Source organism: Chiloscyllium plagiosum, unplaced genomic scaffold (genome assembly GCF_037043375.1).
Source record: "Chiloscyllium plagiosum isolate Xiang-an unplaced genomic scaffold, Cpla_swu_hap1 HiC_scaffold_21, whole genome shotgun sequence".
Taxonomy (NCBI): Eukaryota; Metazoa; Chordata; class Chondrichthyes; order Orectolobiformes; family Hemiscylliidae; genus Chiloscyllium; species Chiloscyllium plagiosum.
Genome location: NW_028270159.1, coordinates 74,972,673 through 74,993,230, shown reverse-complemented (window position 1 = coordinate 74,993,230; position 20,558 = coordinate 74,972,673). Strand labels below are relative to the sequence as shown.

Sequence of the window (20,558 nt, the reverse complement as noted above, 5' to 3'; positions counted from 1 at the left end):
TGTAAGAATGTCCAATTGGGGGAATCAAAAACACCAAGTTCAAAACTCGTGCCCTACCCTTGACATAAAATGGACATTGTCAGATTTTGTCACAGAGGGATTTAGGATGGATAACGTTCTTGGCGGAATCCTGCAATGAGTGAGCTTTACTCTATCTCTGACCCAGGGTGTATCTGAGCAGAGAACATTAACTGCACAAGACACTCATTCTAGACCTGTTAATAATCCACTTTAACTACACAGATGCAATGTAAGTCAGAGTGAGAAACAACTAATTCAGTATTTAACTCACTACTGGAGGGAAAAAAAAAACACTTCATTACTTCTGTTGAATTATTAAATGCAACTTTGAGATTTTTATTGACATGAATTAACAGTGTCCATCAGTGCAAGTGAAATGTTTACAAAACTCGGTTTACCGCTGGATTTATCGACTGTTCTGTTGATGATCTTCAATGGAATCGCTTCATGTCCCACCACACAGGAGTAAGAAGCACCGCTGGCCCACTCCTCCGCTGTAATGGATAACAGGCTGTAGATGAAGAAGGAGGTGTTGTCGCTCTCCGCCATCACCTCGGTGTCCTTGTAGTTACTGGGATTCACCGGCTTGTCATTGTTTGTTCACTTGATGAAGATCTCTCGGGGGGAGAAACCTCTCACTAAACAGGTGAGGGAGAGAAACCTCTGAGCGGAGATTTCTTCTGTTGGTGGCAGGAGGACCGACACTGATGGCTCCAGCGGATTAATCACTGCAGAATATTTGAGACAAATATAAATCAACCAAAAAAATCCTGAACCAATATCACAATTTCACTAAATATTAAAATACGCCTGTTTAATTGGGATTTATTCACTTTCGATTTCTAAAGGAGCAGAATAGTACGCATACAGTTCAGTAAAAAAAGGAAAGTTTAATGTGAAAGTTGTCTCCAAGTTTCCAGCCCACAACAAGGGCATTGTGTCCATTTGTCATTGCTGATGGTGACGTCACAACCCAGGCTTCTTCCCACCTTATCTGACTTAATCAGAATACAATATCATTTGGTCCATCATTTTCTGAATCACCTACTTAGCTATCCTGCCTTCAGCTGCATCATTAATGCCCCCAATGGTGTTGGTTCATTACCAATCAAAGCCTGTCATTGATGTTACTGGATCTGGATTACACATGGGATCCTTTGTGCTTTAATCTCACCGCTCACCTTTCTCCTTGTGGATGGAGTCTCTCAGCGGAGTCGGTAGATTCTGATGGTACACCACACATTCAAAAGTAACGCCACTCAGCCAGGCTTCAGTAGAAATGTCTAATTTGCTGATCACGCTGTCGGGATTCTGTCCAGGCTGCTCAGCAATCTCTGATTTCAGAGGCTTCTTTTCTTGTTTCCAGGTCACATTGACTCCAGAAGGAAGATTGGACACAACGCAGGTTAATGTCACCGTCGCCTCCAGTAAGACTTGTTCTACTGGTGGTGGGAGGATTTTAACGGTGTTAGGGTGGCACTCGGTATCTTCTATGAAACAAAAATCAAAGTCAATGAAAAATGCCCATTTCTGATACAAACAGCCAATCTTCAGATTACTCCTTCACAGGGTGAAGACACCACCTTCAAAATGGCAACTCCAACTATGCTGAAACGATGCTTACTATTGTTGATGTATTTTGATCTGTGAAACATTTGTGATTACCTATAACATACCCTGTGTAATTATTCCGAAAGAACACTGGCTTTGTAACAAGTGAAACCTGTGAAAAAAGTAAAATCATCAAAGATACCATCATGTAACCCATGGAATGACCTTTCTTTCAGAGTTTGTCTCTCACTTAAGACCATCCATTGATACTTGTGACAAGAGTAATCTGAATATAAAGAGTTCATTTCCATGTTCATAACCTTTAGGTGCAAGTGCTGCTGGTCACACTGACTGCCAAATCAAATCCCAAATTTTGGACAGATTATAATAAATAATAATTATTCTCTTTGCAGAGTTCTAAAGTGTTACAGAAGCAGTGAACAGCCATGGAAATTCTGTTCATTATATTTAACATGATTAAAAATACTTTGCGTTATTGGTGGGATGTCATTCTCTAATTTATGTCATTGTTCCTCGTGGGCTGTGTTTGGAATAGATCTGAAAACAAGACATTGAGTACAGCATTGGATATCAAGAAGGACACCCATCTCCTTAAGTCTTTCCCTCCATTCAGTTAGTTCATAACTGGTCTGTACTTTCACTTTATTTACCAAGCTGCATTTTTAAATTTCTTCATAGAGCAGGAGAGAAAATAAACAAACAAAAGCGTCTTAAATTAATCTACAAACGCGATGGAAATGTCACTAATTTTATAGACATCCACTACTCACTGTGTAAACATCGCCACCCCAAACCAGGCTAAATCAGCCTGTCTCGAGTTCCTCGTTCATTCATCCCTATTGTAGCATTCCCACCAGAATTTATTCTCCTGCCTCATCCACTAATTACAGAGAGCATCTTAAAGAAGCTCAGTGAGATCACGTTTATCCCAGTTCATCAAATGTGATAGCCACTTGGTCTGTGGTCTGATCCCATAAATGAAGTTAAAGAGCTCAGTACCAGATAAAAATCGATGTCGTACAATGTCCAATAAACAGGTCATTCCTGAGCAGGGAATGAAGCATTGAACGCATTTTGATTTATTTTCAAGTAAGGGTCACTGCATATTTTAACCACGTCAATTTAATAGAGGATCAGAATAAGGCTGTTCGGCCAATCCAGAGTTTAGATCAGAATGATGCTGGAAAAGCACAGCAGGTCAGGCAGCATCCAACGAGCAGGAAAATCGACATTTCGGGCTAAAGCCATTCTCCTGCCTTCTCCCCGTACTAAACAAGAGCCGATCTATCTCTGGCTTGAATACACACAATGGCCTGGCCTCCACAGCCCTCTGCAGCAACATGTTCCACAGACTCATCACCCTCTGGTTGAAGAAATTCCTCACCATCTCAGTTCTAAACGGTGCCCCTTTTACCCTGAGACTGTGCTCTTGGGTCCTAGTCTCGCCTACCAGTCAAACACCTATTCCACATTCACTCGACCTCAGTCTCTCAGTATTTTCTATGTTTCAATCAGATATCTCTCCAATATCCCCCTCCACCCCAAACTTATCCTTGAAGCAGCTACCAGGCAAGGATTCAGCACTCTGAATGCCTCTCCCAGCATGGTCAGGCAACAAACTATTTAACAAAGGTCACTGTCTATATATTTATCTTCAACAGAGAGGAAACATGCTTTTCTGACTTGGCAAAAGGTTGAATTATGAGCAATGCTAATGTAACACTCAAACTGAAATGAGATACGTGGCATGTTGGGAAATGAGAAGCTGTACCGTGCTGTTTACTCCGCCTGGTAAATTAGTGTGTTTGATTCACATCAGAGTTCAGAGTGATTTGTAGCTCTCTCAGTGTGTGTCTCTTACCCTGGAGTGCGGTGATGTTTTTACTTTGAGTGTTCTCTCCATGAGTGACCTGGCAGGTATAGACCGCACTGTTGTACCATTCACCATAAGGGACCATCAGCCGACTCGTCACCGAGAAGTTCCCGTTCGCCTCACACACGGGAGACGTGAAGAAGCCAGAACCCAAGGGTCGGCCATTTTTCAACCAACTCACGGAGATTGACTTCGGATGGAACTCGATGATTGAACAGACGACGGTTGCAAACTTGCTGCTTGCGATTTCTTCACTGGAGCTCACAGTTAGGAGAAGAGTTGGTGGGAGAATGTCTGGACCGTTAGGAAACACATCGCATACATTATCCGATGAATTTCATAACAAATACAATCAGTTCTCATATATCAAGGTTTCTTGTGGTTAATGGATACAAGAATCATAATTGTGCAGAGTGCTGGAGAAGCTGGGATCCACACAGAAAGACCAGCAGGACAATGTGAAAGGCTAAACTTAGAGGACACAGAAAGGGAGTCAAGGAGGCACAGAAACTATAGGCCGGTAACATCAGAAGGGAGATAGCAACGTTGGATGGTATTCGTTTTAATGACAGAGTCTGATGAACAAGGCAGACGAATTACTGGCATAAATGAAGAAATGATGCCGTTGCTATCACGGAGACATATTGAGAGCCGGGCAGGAGTGGCTATTCAATATTCCAGCATTTCGTGCCTTCAGGCGAGACAGGGAGAGATGGAAAATGATGGGGGCGGGGGTGTGCGGTACTGAATAAAGCTTCTGTCGCAATTCTGACAAGAGTATTTTAGGCTGTAAAGAGAAATGAAATCATGGATACCTCCTCAAACAAAGGCAAATGGACAGTACTCCAAAACCAAAATACAACAAACATAACTACTGGGAGAGCACGATAGACCTTACTATTGGTCCAAAATACCAAGTGCAAATACATGGGCAAATTTCAGAGACATGTAAATTAAATAGGGGAATGAGAAAAGAGGTTTTTAACTTCCTCAGCATAGGCTTGGATATTCATTTTGTCAAAAGTTTAGAGGGAGCACAATTCTAAAAATGCCCCCAGGAGAATGTTTGAACAAAGTATGTGTTTAATACAGAGAATTTTAATCCAGATCTTGCAAGAGAGGGGTGAACCGGAACTTAACTTTTAGGAATAAAGTCGACCCAGTGGGTAAAACACCAATGGTGGAGCACTTTGCAGACAGTGATCGTAAATCAGTTGGATTTCAGATTGTACTGCAAAGGAATAGAAATTGGCCCAAAGTTCTGAAAAGGGGAAGGACTGTTTTAGTAAGATCAGGTTATGACTTGACCAGAGTGGACTGGAAGCTGACACTTATTGGTAAATCTGAGTCAGAGCAGTGTGACACATTTAAGAAAGAGATAGGAAAATCACAGGGAGGGCATTTCCCAGGAAGCCACTGCGTGGTACCAAGAATGCAGCGGGCTCTGGACACCAAAGGGCATGGAGGGGGAGATAAAGAGAAACAAGGGAGGCTTCCGGTCTATACTGAAATCTCAAAACAATAGAAACTAATATGGAGTACAGAACGTGCAAGGGGGAGTTTGAAAGACAAAGGAATTAGAAGAGCAAAAGGGACCATGAGAAAATAATAGCAATCAAAATAAAGGAAAATATTTTTTAAAGTTACAGACTCATTCATAATAAAAGAATTATTCGGGAAACAGTAATGCCCATTAAGTGTTATTATTGGAGTGGAGCCGGAGGATTTGGTTGTGGTCAAAACGAATGTGTTGTGTCAGTGTTCACAAGTAAGAGGGACAGTGTGGGGACAGAAATCATGGAGGGGTGTTGTGATGTACTTTCAGAAATTAGGACACATGACGTGATGTTCTGTGTTGTCTTGCTGAATGAAAAGTGGTTATATTTCCAGGGCAGATGAAAAGTATACCAAGCGGTTGAGCGATGCAAAGGATGAAATAGTTGGGTCGCTGACAATAATTTAGAATTCCTGTCTGGCCACAGCAGTTGTGCGAAGTGAGTGTAGATCAGCCAACGTTGCACTGTTATGCAGGACGAAGGAAGGGATAAATAATGAAAACACAGATCTGTCAAGCTAGTCTCAGTGGTAAGGAAACTGTTGAGAAGTGAAATTAGTCTTCATTTGCAAGATAAATCAACAAGTTTCAGCACGGTTTTATTGAGAGGAAGTCACGTGTAACAACTTGATAGTAGTTTTCACAGAGATGGAGGACAGCAAATGTGGTTCCCTTGTTCAAAAAGGGGAGTAGGGATAACCCTAGTAACTATAGGCCGGTGAGTCTCACTTCTGTTGTGGGCAAAGTCTTAGAGAGAATTGTAAGGGATAGGATTTATGCACATCTGGATAGGAATAATGTGATCAAGGATAGTCAGCATGGTTTTGTGAAGGGCAGGTCGTGCCTCACAAACCGTCACTAGCGGTGTTCCGCAAGGATTTGTTTTGGGACCAATGCTGTTTGTCATTTTTATAAATGACCTGGAAGAGGGGTTAGAAGGTTGGGTGAGCAAGTTTGCGGATGATACGAAAGTCGGAGGAGTTGTTGACAGTGAGGAAGGATGTGGCAGGTTACAGCAGGATATAGAGAAGCTGCAGAGCTGGGCAGAAAGGTGGCAAATGGAATTCAATGTAGCTAAGTGTGAGGTGATTCACTTTGGGAAGAATTACAAAAAGATGGGGTACTGGGCTAATGGTCGGATACTTGGTAGTGTGGATGAGCAGAGGGATCTTGGTGTCCATGTACACAAATCTCTGAAAGTTGCCACACAGTTAAATAGTGCGGTGAGGAAGGCATATGGCGTACTGGCTTTTATTGGTAGAGGAATTGAGTTCCGGAGTCCTGAGGTCATGATGCAGTTGTATAAGACTCTGGTGCGGCCGCATCTGGAATATTGTGTGCAGTTTTGGTCGCCATACTATAGGAAGGATGTGGAGGCACTGGAACGGGTGCAGAGGAGGTTTACCAGGATGTTGCCTGGTATGGAAGGAAGATCGTATGAGGAAAGACTGAGACACTTGGGGCTGTTTTCATTAGAGAAAAGAAGGTTTAGGGGTGACTTGATTGAGGTGTACAAGATGATTAGGGGGTTAGATAGGGTTGACAGTGTGAACCTTTTTCCGCGTATGGAGTCGGGTATTACAAGGGGGCATAGCTTTAAATTAAGGGGGTTAGATATAGGACTGAAGTTAGGGGTAGGTTCTTCGCTCGGCGAGTCGTAAGTTCATGGAATGCCCTGCCAGTAGCAGTGGTGGACTCTCCCTCTTTATGGGCATTTAAGCGGGCATTGGATAGATATATGGAGGATAGTGGGTTAGTATAGGTTAGGTGGGCTTGGATCGGCGCAACATCGAGGGCCAAAGGGCCTGTACTGCGCTGTATTCTTCTATGTTCTATAACTCGATGTCCAAATGATAGCAATAATCAGAGTCAATGGGATCCGAGTTAATTTGACAGATTGGATCTAGAACTGGCTGAGTGATGGAGCAGGGGTTAATAGTCATCGGGTGTCTGCGTGACTGGAAATCTATGTCTCCTGGTGTTCTGTAGGGATTGGTGTTGATTTCCGTGCAATTTCTCTTGCATACCAATGATTGAGATTCAAATTTAGGAGGATTAACCAGTGAATTCACAGATGAAATGAAAACTGTCATGTTGGTAAGTCATGAGCATAATGGCTTTCGATTGCAGGAGGATATAAAAGAGTTGGTTGTATGTGAAGAGAAAAGTTGCAAATGGAAATTATTCTGAATAAATGTAAGGTGACGTAAATCGGCAGAAGAATCTGTGAGGTATGACGTTTTGAATGGTGGAACCTGGAAAGGCCTGAGGATCTTTGGTGCATGTACCCACCGATCCCCTATAGTACTGTGTCGTCTTGATAAAGAGGCTAAGAAGGTGGGAGGATATTTGCTTTTATTAGCCTAGACATTGACAATGAATAGTGGTGAGATGATACTGGAACTTAATAAAACACTGTTTAGGCCATACCGAAGCGTTGTGTGCATGTTATGGAAGGAATGTGATTACACTGAAGGCAGTATTGATGAGATTTGCCAGGGTCTTGCCTGGGTTGGAGGGTTTTAGTTATGAAACTAGTTTAGAGAGACAGGGGTTTTCCTTGGAGCAGAGGAGAATTAGGGAGAAGATTATCATGATGTCTAGAATTATTTTAGGCATAGGACAGGGTAAACTGGATGAAACCTTTCCCCTTGATGGAGAGATCAATGTCTCAGGGGCACAGGGTGAAGGTAAGGCCAGGAGGTTCCAAGTGGATCTCAGGGAAAAACAAAATCAAACAGAGGGTGGTGTTAGCCTGGAGCTCAGCACCTATAAGTCATGTAGAGACTGAGCCCCTCATTATAAGTATGAAGTATCCTTGCAAGGGCAAGTCACACAAGGCTGGCACATGAGACTGGAATAGTTAGGTGGCTGTTATTGATAGGCGTGAATTGGATGGATCAAAGGACCTTTTTCCTGTGCTGTATAAGGTGATTCTGTGAAAACGGTTATAAATAATGCCTTATTCATGTTAATCACAGATGATCTGTTTATCTCAGTTCCTACAACACGTACCTGGACATAGCATTTCTTTGCTCTTGTGTGTCCCGCTGTGTTGAACCTCACGGTAGATTTTGCTGGGGCAATCTACCGCTGACTCGGGCAGGGTTAACTGGCTGCTCAGGGTGTAGGTTCCCTTCTTGTTTCTCACTGATGGGTAAGTATTAAATCCAGTCGTGATTAGCTCCCCACCTTTCTTCCAGGTTACCTTGGTGACATCAGGGGAATAGTCCATCGCCAAACAACCAAAGATCACAGAACCGGTGTTGTGCTCCTGACAGGAGGAGACCAGGCCATAAAGCGTGGGGGGAGATGGTGTCTCTACAACAGAATGACCAATTGAGCATGTTAGTTTCTGTTAATTTGACCTTATCAGTTACTCAAATGTATCCTCAGCTGTAAACTTTTGCCAATATGCTCCCGCTGAAGTCGACAGCATAACTGGGGTTTATTTTTGTTTCCTACCAGTTGCTGATCATGATCATTGGTTCCCTCTTCAGAAACATGCCCTCGACCTTGACCATTGCCATATAATTTCGGAAGAAGAACATCCTGATCCCACCCCAGTAACTGTTTGAAGATCTCACCAACTGACACTTTCACTGGATTGCTGTGAAGAGCAGAGAAGTTTCACAAACGACAAACCAAGGAAATGCAGATTCATTGAAATTCTACAGTGTGTGCAAACAGGCCATTTGCCCCAACAGGTCCACACCCACCCTCTGAAAAGTAACGCATCCAGACCCATTCCCCGATCATATTATGCTACAGTTCACCCTGACTAATGCACCTAACCTCCCCATCACTGAACACAACATTTGCAATTCCCCTAACTTGCACATCTTTGGACTGTGGGAGGAAACGCACACAGACATGGGGAGAAAGTGCCAACTCCACACAGACAGTCACCCGAGGCTGGAATGGAACCCGAGTCCCGAGCACTGTGAGGCAGCAGCACTAACCACGGAACCAGCGTGCTGCCCCACGAGGGGCCGTGCTGCTGGAAATACCCAACAGCTGGCAGTACCCCCGGAGAGAAGTCAGAGTGAATCATAGAACATAGAACATTACAGCGCAGTACAGGCCCTTCGGCCCTCGATGTTGCACTGCCCTGTCATACTAATCTGAAGCCCATCCCACCTACACTATCCCATGTACGTTCATATGTTAGCCCAATGACGACTTAAACGTACTTAAACTTGGCGAATCAACTACCGTTGCAGGCAAAGCATTCCATACCCTTATTACTCAATGAGTAAAGAAACTACCTCTGACATCTGTCTTATACCTATCTCCCCTCACTTTAAAGATGTGTCCCCTCGTGTTTGCCGTCCCCATACTTGGAAATCAGGTCCAGTGAGCCTTCCTCACTTATCAATGCAAGGTAGAATGTTCTCTCTGGGAGGAAGGTCACTGCAGCAGCAGCACAGGCAGGAGCTGAGCACTGGGACGGGGAGGATGGCTGTCACGGCTGAACTCATGCCATTTGGCTGGAAGTTGAAACATCTCATTTACATTTCTCTGAATTCTGGAGGCCTCTGAAAAATGGAGGACCATTAAGGTTCAGAGACTTTGGAGTGTTACAGCTGAGTATTTACGTAAATATGATTTGAGAAATGAACAAGTAATCTTTAACTTTAATAACTATCAAACTGACACACAGTTCATCACCAAACCTCATGTCTCAGACTAACCACTGCACTTACTCTGTCTAGACCTAAATTCCCACTCACATTGACAAACCCTACCCTGCTATACACCCATTCATGCCCGGAACACACAACCCCTATCACACGAAACACATCCAAGGAAATCCATATTGGTAGTGCAGCTGAGCAGAGAGATCTCAGTGTCCATGTACATAGATCCCTAAAAGTTGCCAGCCAGTTTGATAGAGTTGTTAAGAAGGCATACTTTGTGTTGGCTTTCATCGATAGAGGGAATGAGTTTCAGAACCATGAGGTTAGGCTGCGGCTGTACAAAACTCTGGTGTGGCTGCACTTGGGAGTATTGTGTACTGTTCTGGTCACCACATTATAGGGAGAATGTGGAAGCTTTGGAAGAGTTCAGAGGAGGTTTACCAGGATGTTTTTTGGTATGGTGGGAAGGTTTAAAGAGGAAAGGATGAGGGTCTTGATGCTGTTTTTATTTGAGAGAAGAAGGTTGAGAGGTTACTTAATTGAGACATAAAAGATAAACAGAGAGTGGACAGTGAAAGTCTTTTTCCTTGAATAGTGATGGCTAGCAGGAGAGGACATAGATGACAGATGTCAGAGGTTGTTTCTTTACTCAGAGAGTAGTAGGGCCATGGAACGCACTGCCTGCAACAATAGTACACTCGCCAACTTTAAGGGCATTTAAAAGGTCATTGGATAAACATATGAATGTAAATGGAATCGCGTAGGATAGATAGGCTTCAGATTGGTTCCACAGGTCAGCGCAACATCGAGGGCTGAAGGGCCTGTACTGCACCGTAATGTTCTATATTCTATATTCCAGATGGACATATGATCTCAATCCCTTTCACTCATTTACACTCCTGCCGCCCTGCACCTGGCCCATGGTGAATCTGGCCCTGACTGGACCTGGCACCATCATTTTCACAATCTCGGACAAAAGCCCACTAACCAAGACGTGACCTCAGTCCTTGATCACTGACCTCCCATCTTACCCAAGTCAACCTGTGCACATTGCATCCTAGCTCCTTTCGCATCTGTCCTTTACAACCCACCATTTTGCCAGACTCCGAGCTTTGCATTTAGACAACACGTCCCCCTGTCACTTCATTACAGTGACCTTCCACCCCCGAAACATCCTGGCACTCTGCCCAGCTCTACGCTAACCAGCCTGGCACACTGCCCACCTCTGCACTAACCAGCCTGGCAAAGACAGACCTCCTGCATTTCAGCTCAAACTACCCCTCACCTACCAAGCACAATTCGACCAAATTATCCTGTGACCATTACCATTTACCTTGATGCCACCTTGCCAGACAGAGTGCATGCAAGCTTACCCAGCAGCCAGCCAACACCTCACAGCCTACCAGCCCAAACTCTCCCACATGCCCAATCTAGCCCCTCACTTGCTCACCACCTTCCAACTTTGAGCCTACTCCACCATAAAGTCAGTGAGTCATAAAGTCATACAGCACAGAAACAGTTCCTTTGGTCCAGCTCATCCATGCTGACCAGAGTTCCCAAATTAAACTAATTCCACTTGCCTGCCTTTGGCCCATATCCCTCCAGACCTATCCAGTTCCTGGAGCTGTTCAAATGTCTTCTAAATGTTGGACCTATCTCTGCATTTACCACTTCCTCTGGCAGTTCATTCCAATGTTTTGGACAGGTACAACATGAAGCTCCAACTCCTGCACTCAGTGCTCTGACCAATGAAGGTACATGTGCCAAACGCCTTCAACACACTAGCTACTTGAGACAACGCTTTCAAGAATCTATGAGTCTGAACCCTCAGGGTCCTCAGTGTTTAATATCACTACCCAGTGCCTTACCATGAACTCTGTAAGACTCTATGAGTCTGGACCCTCAGGGCCCTGTGTTCAACATCACTATGCAGTGCCCTACCATTAACTCTGTATGTTGTGACCTGATTTGTCTTCTCAAAAAGCAACACGTCGTATTCATTTAAATTACACTCCATCTGCCACTCCTCAGCCCATTGGCCCAGCTAATCAAGATCTCATTGTACGTTTGGATAACTTTCACTGCCAATTATACCACCAATGTTGGTGTTACGTGCAAACTTACAAACCATGCCCCATTCAATGTTTTCATGGCTTTCAACCAATATTGTACCCTGTTTGCCTTTCTCCCACACATCCGGAGCATTTTTTTAAGGATTGAAGGAATCTATCTCCTTATTGAAATCATTTAATGTTTTGTCCTGAATCAATTTCTGTGGTGGAGAATTCCAAAGTTTCACCATTCTTTTGCTGAACAGTAAACAATCAGGTTCAATGTTGTTTGTGTGTTGGGAAGACTGGTGAGCAGCAAGATTAATGATGATCCCATGAATGGAATAGCCTTCTAGAGGGGCCTTCTTCAGCTTCCAGTTTGCATGCTGACATGTCCCTTCAGCAGCATGTTCCAAAACCGTGATCCTTGAGGATAAGGGCGCACATGCGTGTAAATGCTTCACCTGAAAGCTCTCCTCCAAATTAGACTTCAACTTGACTCTCAACTATTTCTCTGCCGTTTCCTCTTCCTCAATCACAGCCATGGGACTCACTTCCTAACAGCGCTGTGAATGTGCTAATACCACACAAACTTCAGCAATTCAAATAGGCTGATGATAACTGGTTTCTCAAGGCGATATAAAAAGTCTGACACTTCCACACCTGTCTAGAGATTCAAACAACCACTGGAAGAATTGAAAATTATTTGAGGCACTTGTGTGTCTACACAAGATGACATGGTTTCCTTTTGTGTGATTTGACTGTGTTTTCACTGAATGAACAGAGCTATTTCTTAATCATGTAATAGGAATGAAGCTTCCCTCATTTTTAGCAAGGCAATCACACATTATATTTCTTTATTCCAGGGAAGTATAGTGTTAAATTAAAGAAATATGATGATTGGGATGTTTCAATTGGAAATTGTCAGAGATTGAAAGTTTACTTTCATGAGCATTTAATTCCAGCCTCATTGTGTCACAGTACTCACTGGAATGTGTTTCAGAAATGGTGTCTCCCTTTGTTACGGGCAGGCGAATCAGTAAATCTGGGATAGTTTTTGCTTGTTAATCAAAGGTGTTAAAGAGTTTTAGCCAAAGGGAGACCTGTGGATTTAGCTCACAGATGCTCCATGATCTAAGTAAGTGGTGGAACAGCTCGAGGGGCTGAGTGCCCTCCTCTTGCTCCTACCTTCCTATCATTGTGTCATTCATTAAGCTAGCACTGGCGGTGAACACTTTTTATTAAAATATTTCAACAAATTAATTGTTTCACACATGCTTTTAAAAAAAAAAACCTTCAGTTGATTATTTGGAACGGGATCATTGACATTCTCTATCTGAGTGATCAAAATAACTTCCACCCAATTACAGCAGCCACTGCGCTCTGGAGTGTGTTGTTACTTCATCATATTTCTTGTGAAACTACAGCTCGAGATCAGGGCGCTCAAATTCAATGATTCTCTGATGTTTAATATCTCTGAACATTCGCAATTTGTTCAAATGCATCTTTTCTCTGAAGAACGTGCTTCATCGAACACAACTTTTTTCAATGAAACAACAAACTTTAAATGCTAGAAAACCAAAATAAAGACAGAAACTTCTGAAGAAACTCAGCAGGTCTAGCAGCTCCTGGGGAGAGAAGGCAAGGTTAACCTTTCGCATCCAGAGACCCCATCCCCGCCCTTCACCAAATTGTTTTCATGTTTTTGGCACAAGAGCTCACACCTGTTGAGATAAACAGTGATTACGTTGGCTTGACTCCTGTTGGAAAAAGAATTCTTAGCAGAGATACTGGATGGTCTGAGATAGCAATTGAAGACCAACTGAAAAGCTTTCACCATCTGCAGCAAGTGTTGGATTCAGCGGAACTCCCACCGTACTGAACAATCAAATTCAGCTCCAGCACTGGTTTAATATAAAGTAAAACAGCCGAAGCATAATCTCATCAAATATGCTGCGAAAATGATCTATTCTGGATTAGTTATAAATGATATTGTTAGAACAGCAAGTCAAAAGCTGGGATTTCTTTGAGCACTTACTCCATTAACACCATCTAGCGATGCCCAAAAGCTTGTGAACAAATATTGATCTGGAAAAAGCTGCTAACCACCAAACTTCTGTTTAATATCTAAGAGACACAAGTCAGGACAGCGATTGAATAGATTTCATTGGCCTCTGTGAGTGGAATTCCAACAAACACCCAGACATGTCAATCTGCTTTCTTGCACTGAAGTAACCTGATAAGAGATTGTGTTACATACCTCTCTAACAGGTTGTAAGTGAACACAGGCCACCTGGCACAGAATCAGGGACTCTACTACAACATCACAACAGACCTGAACACAATGAGCTTGACACTATCACGGAGAACACAGCCCACATGTTTTGACAGTACATAAACCATGTTAGTTATTATCACCTTCCATCAACCAGGGATTGCTCCAGAATGTTTGTACAATGAAAGTAACATTTCAACATTTATCGAAGAATGCTTTGACAGCACCTCCAAATTGTTCAAACTCTATGAGAACTACAGAGGAATAAATCTAGGAATTACATTGCCATCAATTCACTGTCACTGGATTCCAACCTAGAACTCCCTTCCTCTTTCCCCTGTGAATGTTGCTGCACCAGACGGTCTACTTAGTTTGGAAAAGATTAAAATGTTTTGAAGTGTAATATGACCGTTTCCAGTGACATTAAAAGCTGATAATAGATTTTCAAATAATAAGATGCAAAAAAATTCTGATTCTACATTGTGCCTCGAAACATGTCCTGCATAACTGAGGCACAAAGAAAATATACAGCATATTTCCCTCTGCCTCTTTCAATCAAATATCTCTTGTTGCCAACAACCAATTTCAAAACTCTTGCTGTTGTTCCTGAAACGTTCATTCTGATTGGAACAACTTAGTCAGGGCTCTCAATTCTGAGGCACCTAATCGAATATTGTATTTCTGGCAGATAAAAGTGGTTTTGAAGCTCAAGATAAAATTGAACTGTCTGAGATTCAGGTATCCGAACTGGACAATTTACAAATGGTCAGGACCATTGACAAGTTAGTCAGACATAGCACTGAAATAAACTGCACAACAGACTTAATCCTAGAGGATAGATTGCTCAACTCCTCACGTCAAATATATTCACTGTAATTGAACATTCATCAGAGGAACTAACCAGAGGATTAATGTGAACAAGAATGTGTTCACAATGAACATAAATAACCACTGAGTTAATAAACTTAATAAGTCATTGTATTTAACAAAATTATTGAAGTGGGAAATATCGCCAATTAAAGCACAGATCCGGAGGAAATGGATTATTCTCTAAATTGTTTTTACATATTCTTAAAACGTTCCTTGAACTGTGGAGATTTTGCATGCACTGCATAAAGTCAATACTGCATTCCAGTGTGGAAAGCATTTCTGTTGAAGGAATTAGGGCAAGGTCATTTTTTTGTTAACTCCTTTAATGAACGAAAATGTTTAAAAAGGTATGAATTGAAAACATGCTTCTGTCTGGAGTTGCCCGCTTTAGCGGATGTCTAAGTAAATGTGGGCACTGCTGCCTCACAGATCCAGGTACCCAGGCTCGGTTCCAGCCTCGGGTGACTGCCTATGTGGAGTTTACACAATCTCCCCTGTGTCTGTGTGGATTTCCTCCCACAATCCAAAGATGTGCATCTCAGGTGAACTGGTCATGCTGTATCGTCCATCGTGTTAGGTGCATTAGTCAGGGGTAAATATAGGGAAGGGGAATGGGTCTGGGTGGGTTACTCTTCAGAGGGTCGGTGTGGACTTGTTGGGCCAAATGGCACGATACATACTGCAGGAAATCTAATCTAAATGATTGTTACACTTAACTAATGTGAGCAGATTCCTTCCGATCGCAACATTGCAATACATCGGTCAAGTATATTAATTAAAATAAATATTACTCTATTTTCAGTGTCTGAATAAACCATGTGCTCTGTTATCTTCTAGTTCATGTCTTCTGCAAATTTGTGAACACTGCATCCGTCTGAACACATCGATGTAAAATGAATTCTCTTCGTTTGCAGCAAGCACTCCCATGGTTTTAAGAGTAGGGTTCCTACAGTATAGAAACAGGCCATTTGGCCCAACAATTCCACACTGACCCTCTGAACAATAAGTAGTCCAGCCAGACTCATTCCCCCTAATTTATATTTACCCCTGACTAATGCACCCTAACCTACACATCCCTGAACACTATGTGCAATTTAGCACAGCCAATCACCTGACCTGCACATCTTTTGGACTGTGGTAGGAAACCAGAGCGCCCGAAGGAAACCCACGCAGACACAGGGAGAATGTGCAAACTCCACACAGGCAGTCACCCGAGGGTGGGATCGAATTTGGGACCCTGGCACTGTGAGGCAGCAGTGCCAACCACTGAGCCACCATGCTGCCCTGCGAGGTCATGAATGGATTATTTTAATTAATTCGAAATTTGGCCTTGGTCACATAATTCACTATAGCAGTTGCTCCGAAAGAATGACTCTTCAGTTGATATTTTGTTGTAAAATGTAACTATTTATTTAAAATGCACAGATTGGGAACACCTAAAGCACTGTGCAGATTAAATAATTCAGCTAATGTTTTATTTTATCCAGTAAATCCAGTTTAATCAGGGACATAACAATGAATTAACTCAAGTTACGTGTGAAACTGATCAAAGCAGTGAAACTGACCTGTTCTTCATAGAATTGAACAGAATTTCCAAATGGTCTTTGCCAATAATCTTTTCCAGCCAGAAAAAATATGTATGTAGTGTACAGCGGAATTGAAAGGTGTTTGTTGATCAATTATAACACAGTCATGGCATTTTTGCTCAAGAGCAAGAACTATTAGAACATTAGACTTTTGGAATTCTATTTATATTTCTCTATGACTTGTAAACTGTTAAAAGACACACCTTGTGATTGAACTAGATAGTGGAGTTATGAATTTGGATTGTAAAGCATGGATTAGATTAATCCTTAATTATTACTTTTAAGTAAAAATGGCGCCCGAAGGTATCTGTTTTCCCTTCATTTCTAAAATCTTTGCGATTTGCCTTTCACTTAATATTAGGCTTTATGAAATTTCACCTCGCATGCTGATTGCATTGAATGAGGAACCTGGAGCGGTTCACTGTCACCAACCATGTTAACATTGCAAAAACAATGTAGAAACCAGAAACGGTTTCCCAAATATAACATATTTAATGTTACCCAAGCACAGTCCCTCCTCAACAGATCAATGATCACCAGATCACAACACGGTGTGTTTGCTGCAGAACTAGCTCTGCAAACATTTTCAACAGAACCAAGAACATGATGTAACCTCACAAAAAAAACAAATTGAAGTCTAACAAAGCTGCACAGAATCCAGCAAACTAATGATTAAATTGAATAGAAATAGCAAGTCATAACAGCAGCCTTGTTTGTGAGGGGACTTTACACTTAAAGCTGTAACGTTTCTGGCAACAGTTCAATTTATTTCCAACCTGTACACCCTTCTTGATCGTGACAATCTTGTGCAGCGCACAGTAGAGCGGTTGAAGGCATATATTGATTAATCACTTCATGATCAAAACAAAATTACTGAATGGACAAATATTACCACATTATAATTTTAAGTTAGTTTCAATTACATAATCTGATCAATTCGGCAGTTTCAGATTTTAGTCCCAAATTTTATTTTGAATGAGGCTACTCAAAACAAAATTCAGTTAGTTTACAATTAGAACTGAGTTTTTTTTTAAAGTCAATGCATTAAAAACTCGTTTTTTTTTCATTTCTCACACTTCCGGGTTTCTGCCTTAAGTTGTTTTTCAGACCGTTACAAATGGATGTAATGTTTTCAATCAAGCAGAGAAAAATGTGTCATATAATTTTAACAAATGCAGAAATGATTCATGAAAAACCAAAGAACTTCACAAATATTGGTAATGAAAAGTAATCCAGAGAGTCAATCTCCTCACCAGAGAGAAAACACCGATTACAGAAAGCATGAAAACGCTGATCAATTTCACAAACTGAATAAGATCCAATCAACTCAATTCAACAGAATCAAGGAAAATAAAATCAGAATCCAATCAACTCAGAACAACAGATTTGAATGAAACATAATCAGAATCCAAACAATTCAATTCAACAGAATCAAATAAACAATTTCAAAAGCCAATCAACACAATTCAACAAAACCAAATAAAACCAAAGTCAGAATCCAATCAACACAGTTCAAACCGAATCAACTAAAACAAAGCCAAAATCCAATCAACTCAATTCAACAGAATCAAGTAAAACAAACTCAGAATCTCATCAACAGAATGCAATATAGCACCGCAAGAAAATTTTATGACAGTTTCTAACCTGCTTGTCATCAACAAAATTAACAAAATAAATGAGAAAATATAATCAGGGTAAGAACATATATTCACGAAGTGAATAATGATATTTTAGCATATTTTAATCATGTTTAGTAATATCTCGAACATCTTTGAATTCTTAGCGTTTGTTGTTGATAATAAAACTCACAGTCAGGGTGTCACTGACATTAACCATTATTTATAGCTGACTGATTAAGAGACATTAGGTGTTTCAAGTAACCCAGCCACACAGAATGCCCATCTGATCAAAAAAAGCGATTCACCGAGTAACTGACTCCATTATCCCCACTGTAACTATTTGCTGAGCCTTAACTGAAGTCTGTAATCAGTGTGAACAAAAATCAATCCGAACGAAGCCAAACTCAGCACAGAATCTGAGTTTCATTTAATTCAGAAATTAGTCACATGAATAGAAAGTTTTTAAAAAGTCACTAAGAAAGTTCAAGGGTCTTACCTGAAGTCACTATCACCATGGTCCTTTGGCCCCAGTAGCCAAGATAGTCACAGTGTTACATTCTCTGGACTGGGTCACACAATAACTAGCTCTGCATAAAACAAATCAAAAATCTACCATCATTTTAAATTTTCAGAACCACAGGCAAAATAAAGTCACGATAAATCTTCATCACATAATTGCACTAGTGAATTCTGAACATTCTTGATTAATGTTAATACTGTTTTATACTTCACAGAGTAACACATGAGCTGATTCTCAAAATCCCCAACTGGTGTATCGATAATTACCCAACACTTTTACAAATTAAATAGTGATACTGGCATTAAACCGCACAGAACTAATACTGACTGCAAGTTAAGACGGTTTGTAGAAGTAATCACTGACTAGTTTCAAACAATGGAGGCTGAATAGGTTTTTGTATTGATCATAATTGCAGTGTCACCCCAGCTATATCACTATGAGACACGTTGTGTCAAATACTATGACAGACTGTAAACTGTAAAATGCAGAGAATTTCTTCACTTCCTGGAAAGCAGTGATTCAGACTCCTCTAAAAATGATTCAGTGTGTTATTCCAGCTTTTACGATTCATTGTATTTTGAAAGCTTGGAATACTTTTCCAAGTTTGGTCTGCAATTAACTTGACAATCAACACGAAGAAGGTAGAAAACATTATACATTTGTACAAACTAGCACTACTGGATTGCGTTTAAATCGCATCTCACCTTATTTCTCACTCCTGCAATGGTAGAAATCACCAATTTGAGATAAACACTTGTCAATGGTTTTTGTATGAGGATGTCGCTGTGCACAACACTGTGACCCACTGTAGTATCACAATGATGTAGACCAGTACACTCATTCTCTGTTGTTTAGTCGAGGTCTCAATTTTCATTTGAAAGAGCCATTTAGTTCTGATCATGTTTAGAATTAATGCCATATTTGACATAACAATTAGCAGTGATTTCCTGAGCTGTCAGATATATTAAAACTAACATTTTTTCAGAGCATTTAATTGATGGAAATGTTAGCAGTACATATGACATGCCCAAAACATTGTCCCATTGTGTCACCAGTTTGCTAGTTTAAATGGTACATTTCCTCTTTGATAGTTTTGTAAGAGGCAGCCTGAGGTCTGCTTCAGATTGCAGTTGGTATAATTGCATTTAAAACTCGTACTGACTGTCAGTTTATGATGGAATTAACAAAATGTTCCCTCGAGCTGTTTTTGAACGGGTCCAGCCCTGGTTCCTCTCGCTGTGGTATCTTGCACAGTAATAGATGGCGGTGTCTTCGATCTTCACGTTCTCCATATCCAACGCGAAAATGTTGTTTGAAGTGTCTTTGGACGCAGTAAATCGACCCTTAATCGCTGGTGCATAGTAATTGCTGGATGAATCATAGTGGCTAACCAGCCACTCCAGACCCTGTCCGGGAACCTGTCGGACCCAGCTCATGTAGTAGCTGCCAAGATTGAACCCGCTGGTTTTACAGGTCAGTTTCAGGCTGCCTGCGAGACGGCCAGTCTCCGCCTCTGGCTGGGTCAAAACAACCTCCGACTGGACACCTTTAAAAAGAAAACAAATAAACCATGAGCATTAATGTTGGTGAAATGATGGCTGAGACTTTTACATTCCTGCCGTAGACTAACATTGAGACAATCACAAAGAGAGACTTGAACAACAAACACTCACATGATAAGAAAGTCAGTAACAAACTGAGAAAAAGTGTCGACATAATCATTCTGATAACTTGTGGGAAACGGTTCTGTCAAGATCTTTCGAAACAGAGCCGACCCAGGAGTATTGAATTACGGTCTAGTGCTCAGGATTTATACGGGCATCGGAAGGGGCAGGCTTACAGCTTCCGCATGTTGGTGACCTGCTGGAGGTTGAGACTGGATCCTAGTATCAGCTTGCACAGCCCGAACACGTGGGATCATGTCTTTACATGAGGTTCAGCTTAAACATGGACACATACACATCTTGGGATATTTG

General features: G+C 41.6%; 1 protein-coding gene and 1 gene segment (V, D, J or C); both read right to left on the bottom strand.

Annotated features, from left to right (window-relative positions):
• Positions 1–333: 333 nt before the first annotated feature.
• Positions 334–3,773, bottom strand: LOC148146441 (Ig heavy chain C region-like). The segment is given in 3 exon segments: positions 334–749; positions 1,203–1,511; positions 3,455–3,773. Coding segments are annotated over 3 exon segments (534 nt in total).
• Positions 3,774–4,248: 475 nt separating this feature from the next.
• On the bottom strand, positions 4,249–20,355 carry LOC148146440 (immunoglobulin gamma-1 heavy chain-like). The gene is made up of 5 exons (XM_087998639.1): positions 20,256–20,355; positions 19,813–20,128; positions 18,559–18,602; positions 8,037–8,342; positions 4,249–4,253 (listed from the first exon to the last, which is right to left on the bottom strand). The coding sequence occupies exons 1-5, from the start codon at positions 20,302–20,304 to the stop codon at positions 4,249–4,251; spliced, it is 720 nt and encodes a 239-aa protein (XP_087854765.1). The 5' UTR covers positions 20,305–20,355.
• Between the last annotated feature and the right edge of the window lie 203 nt (positions 20,356–20,558).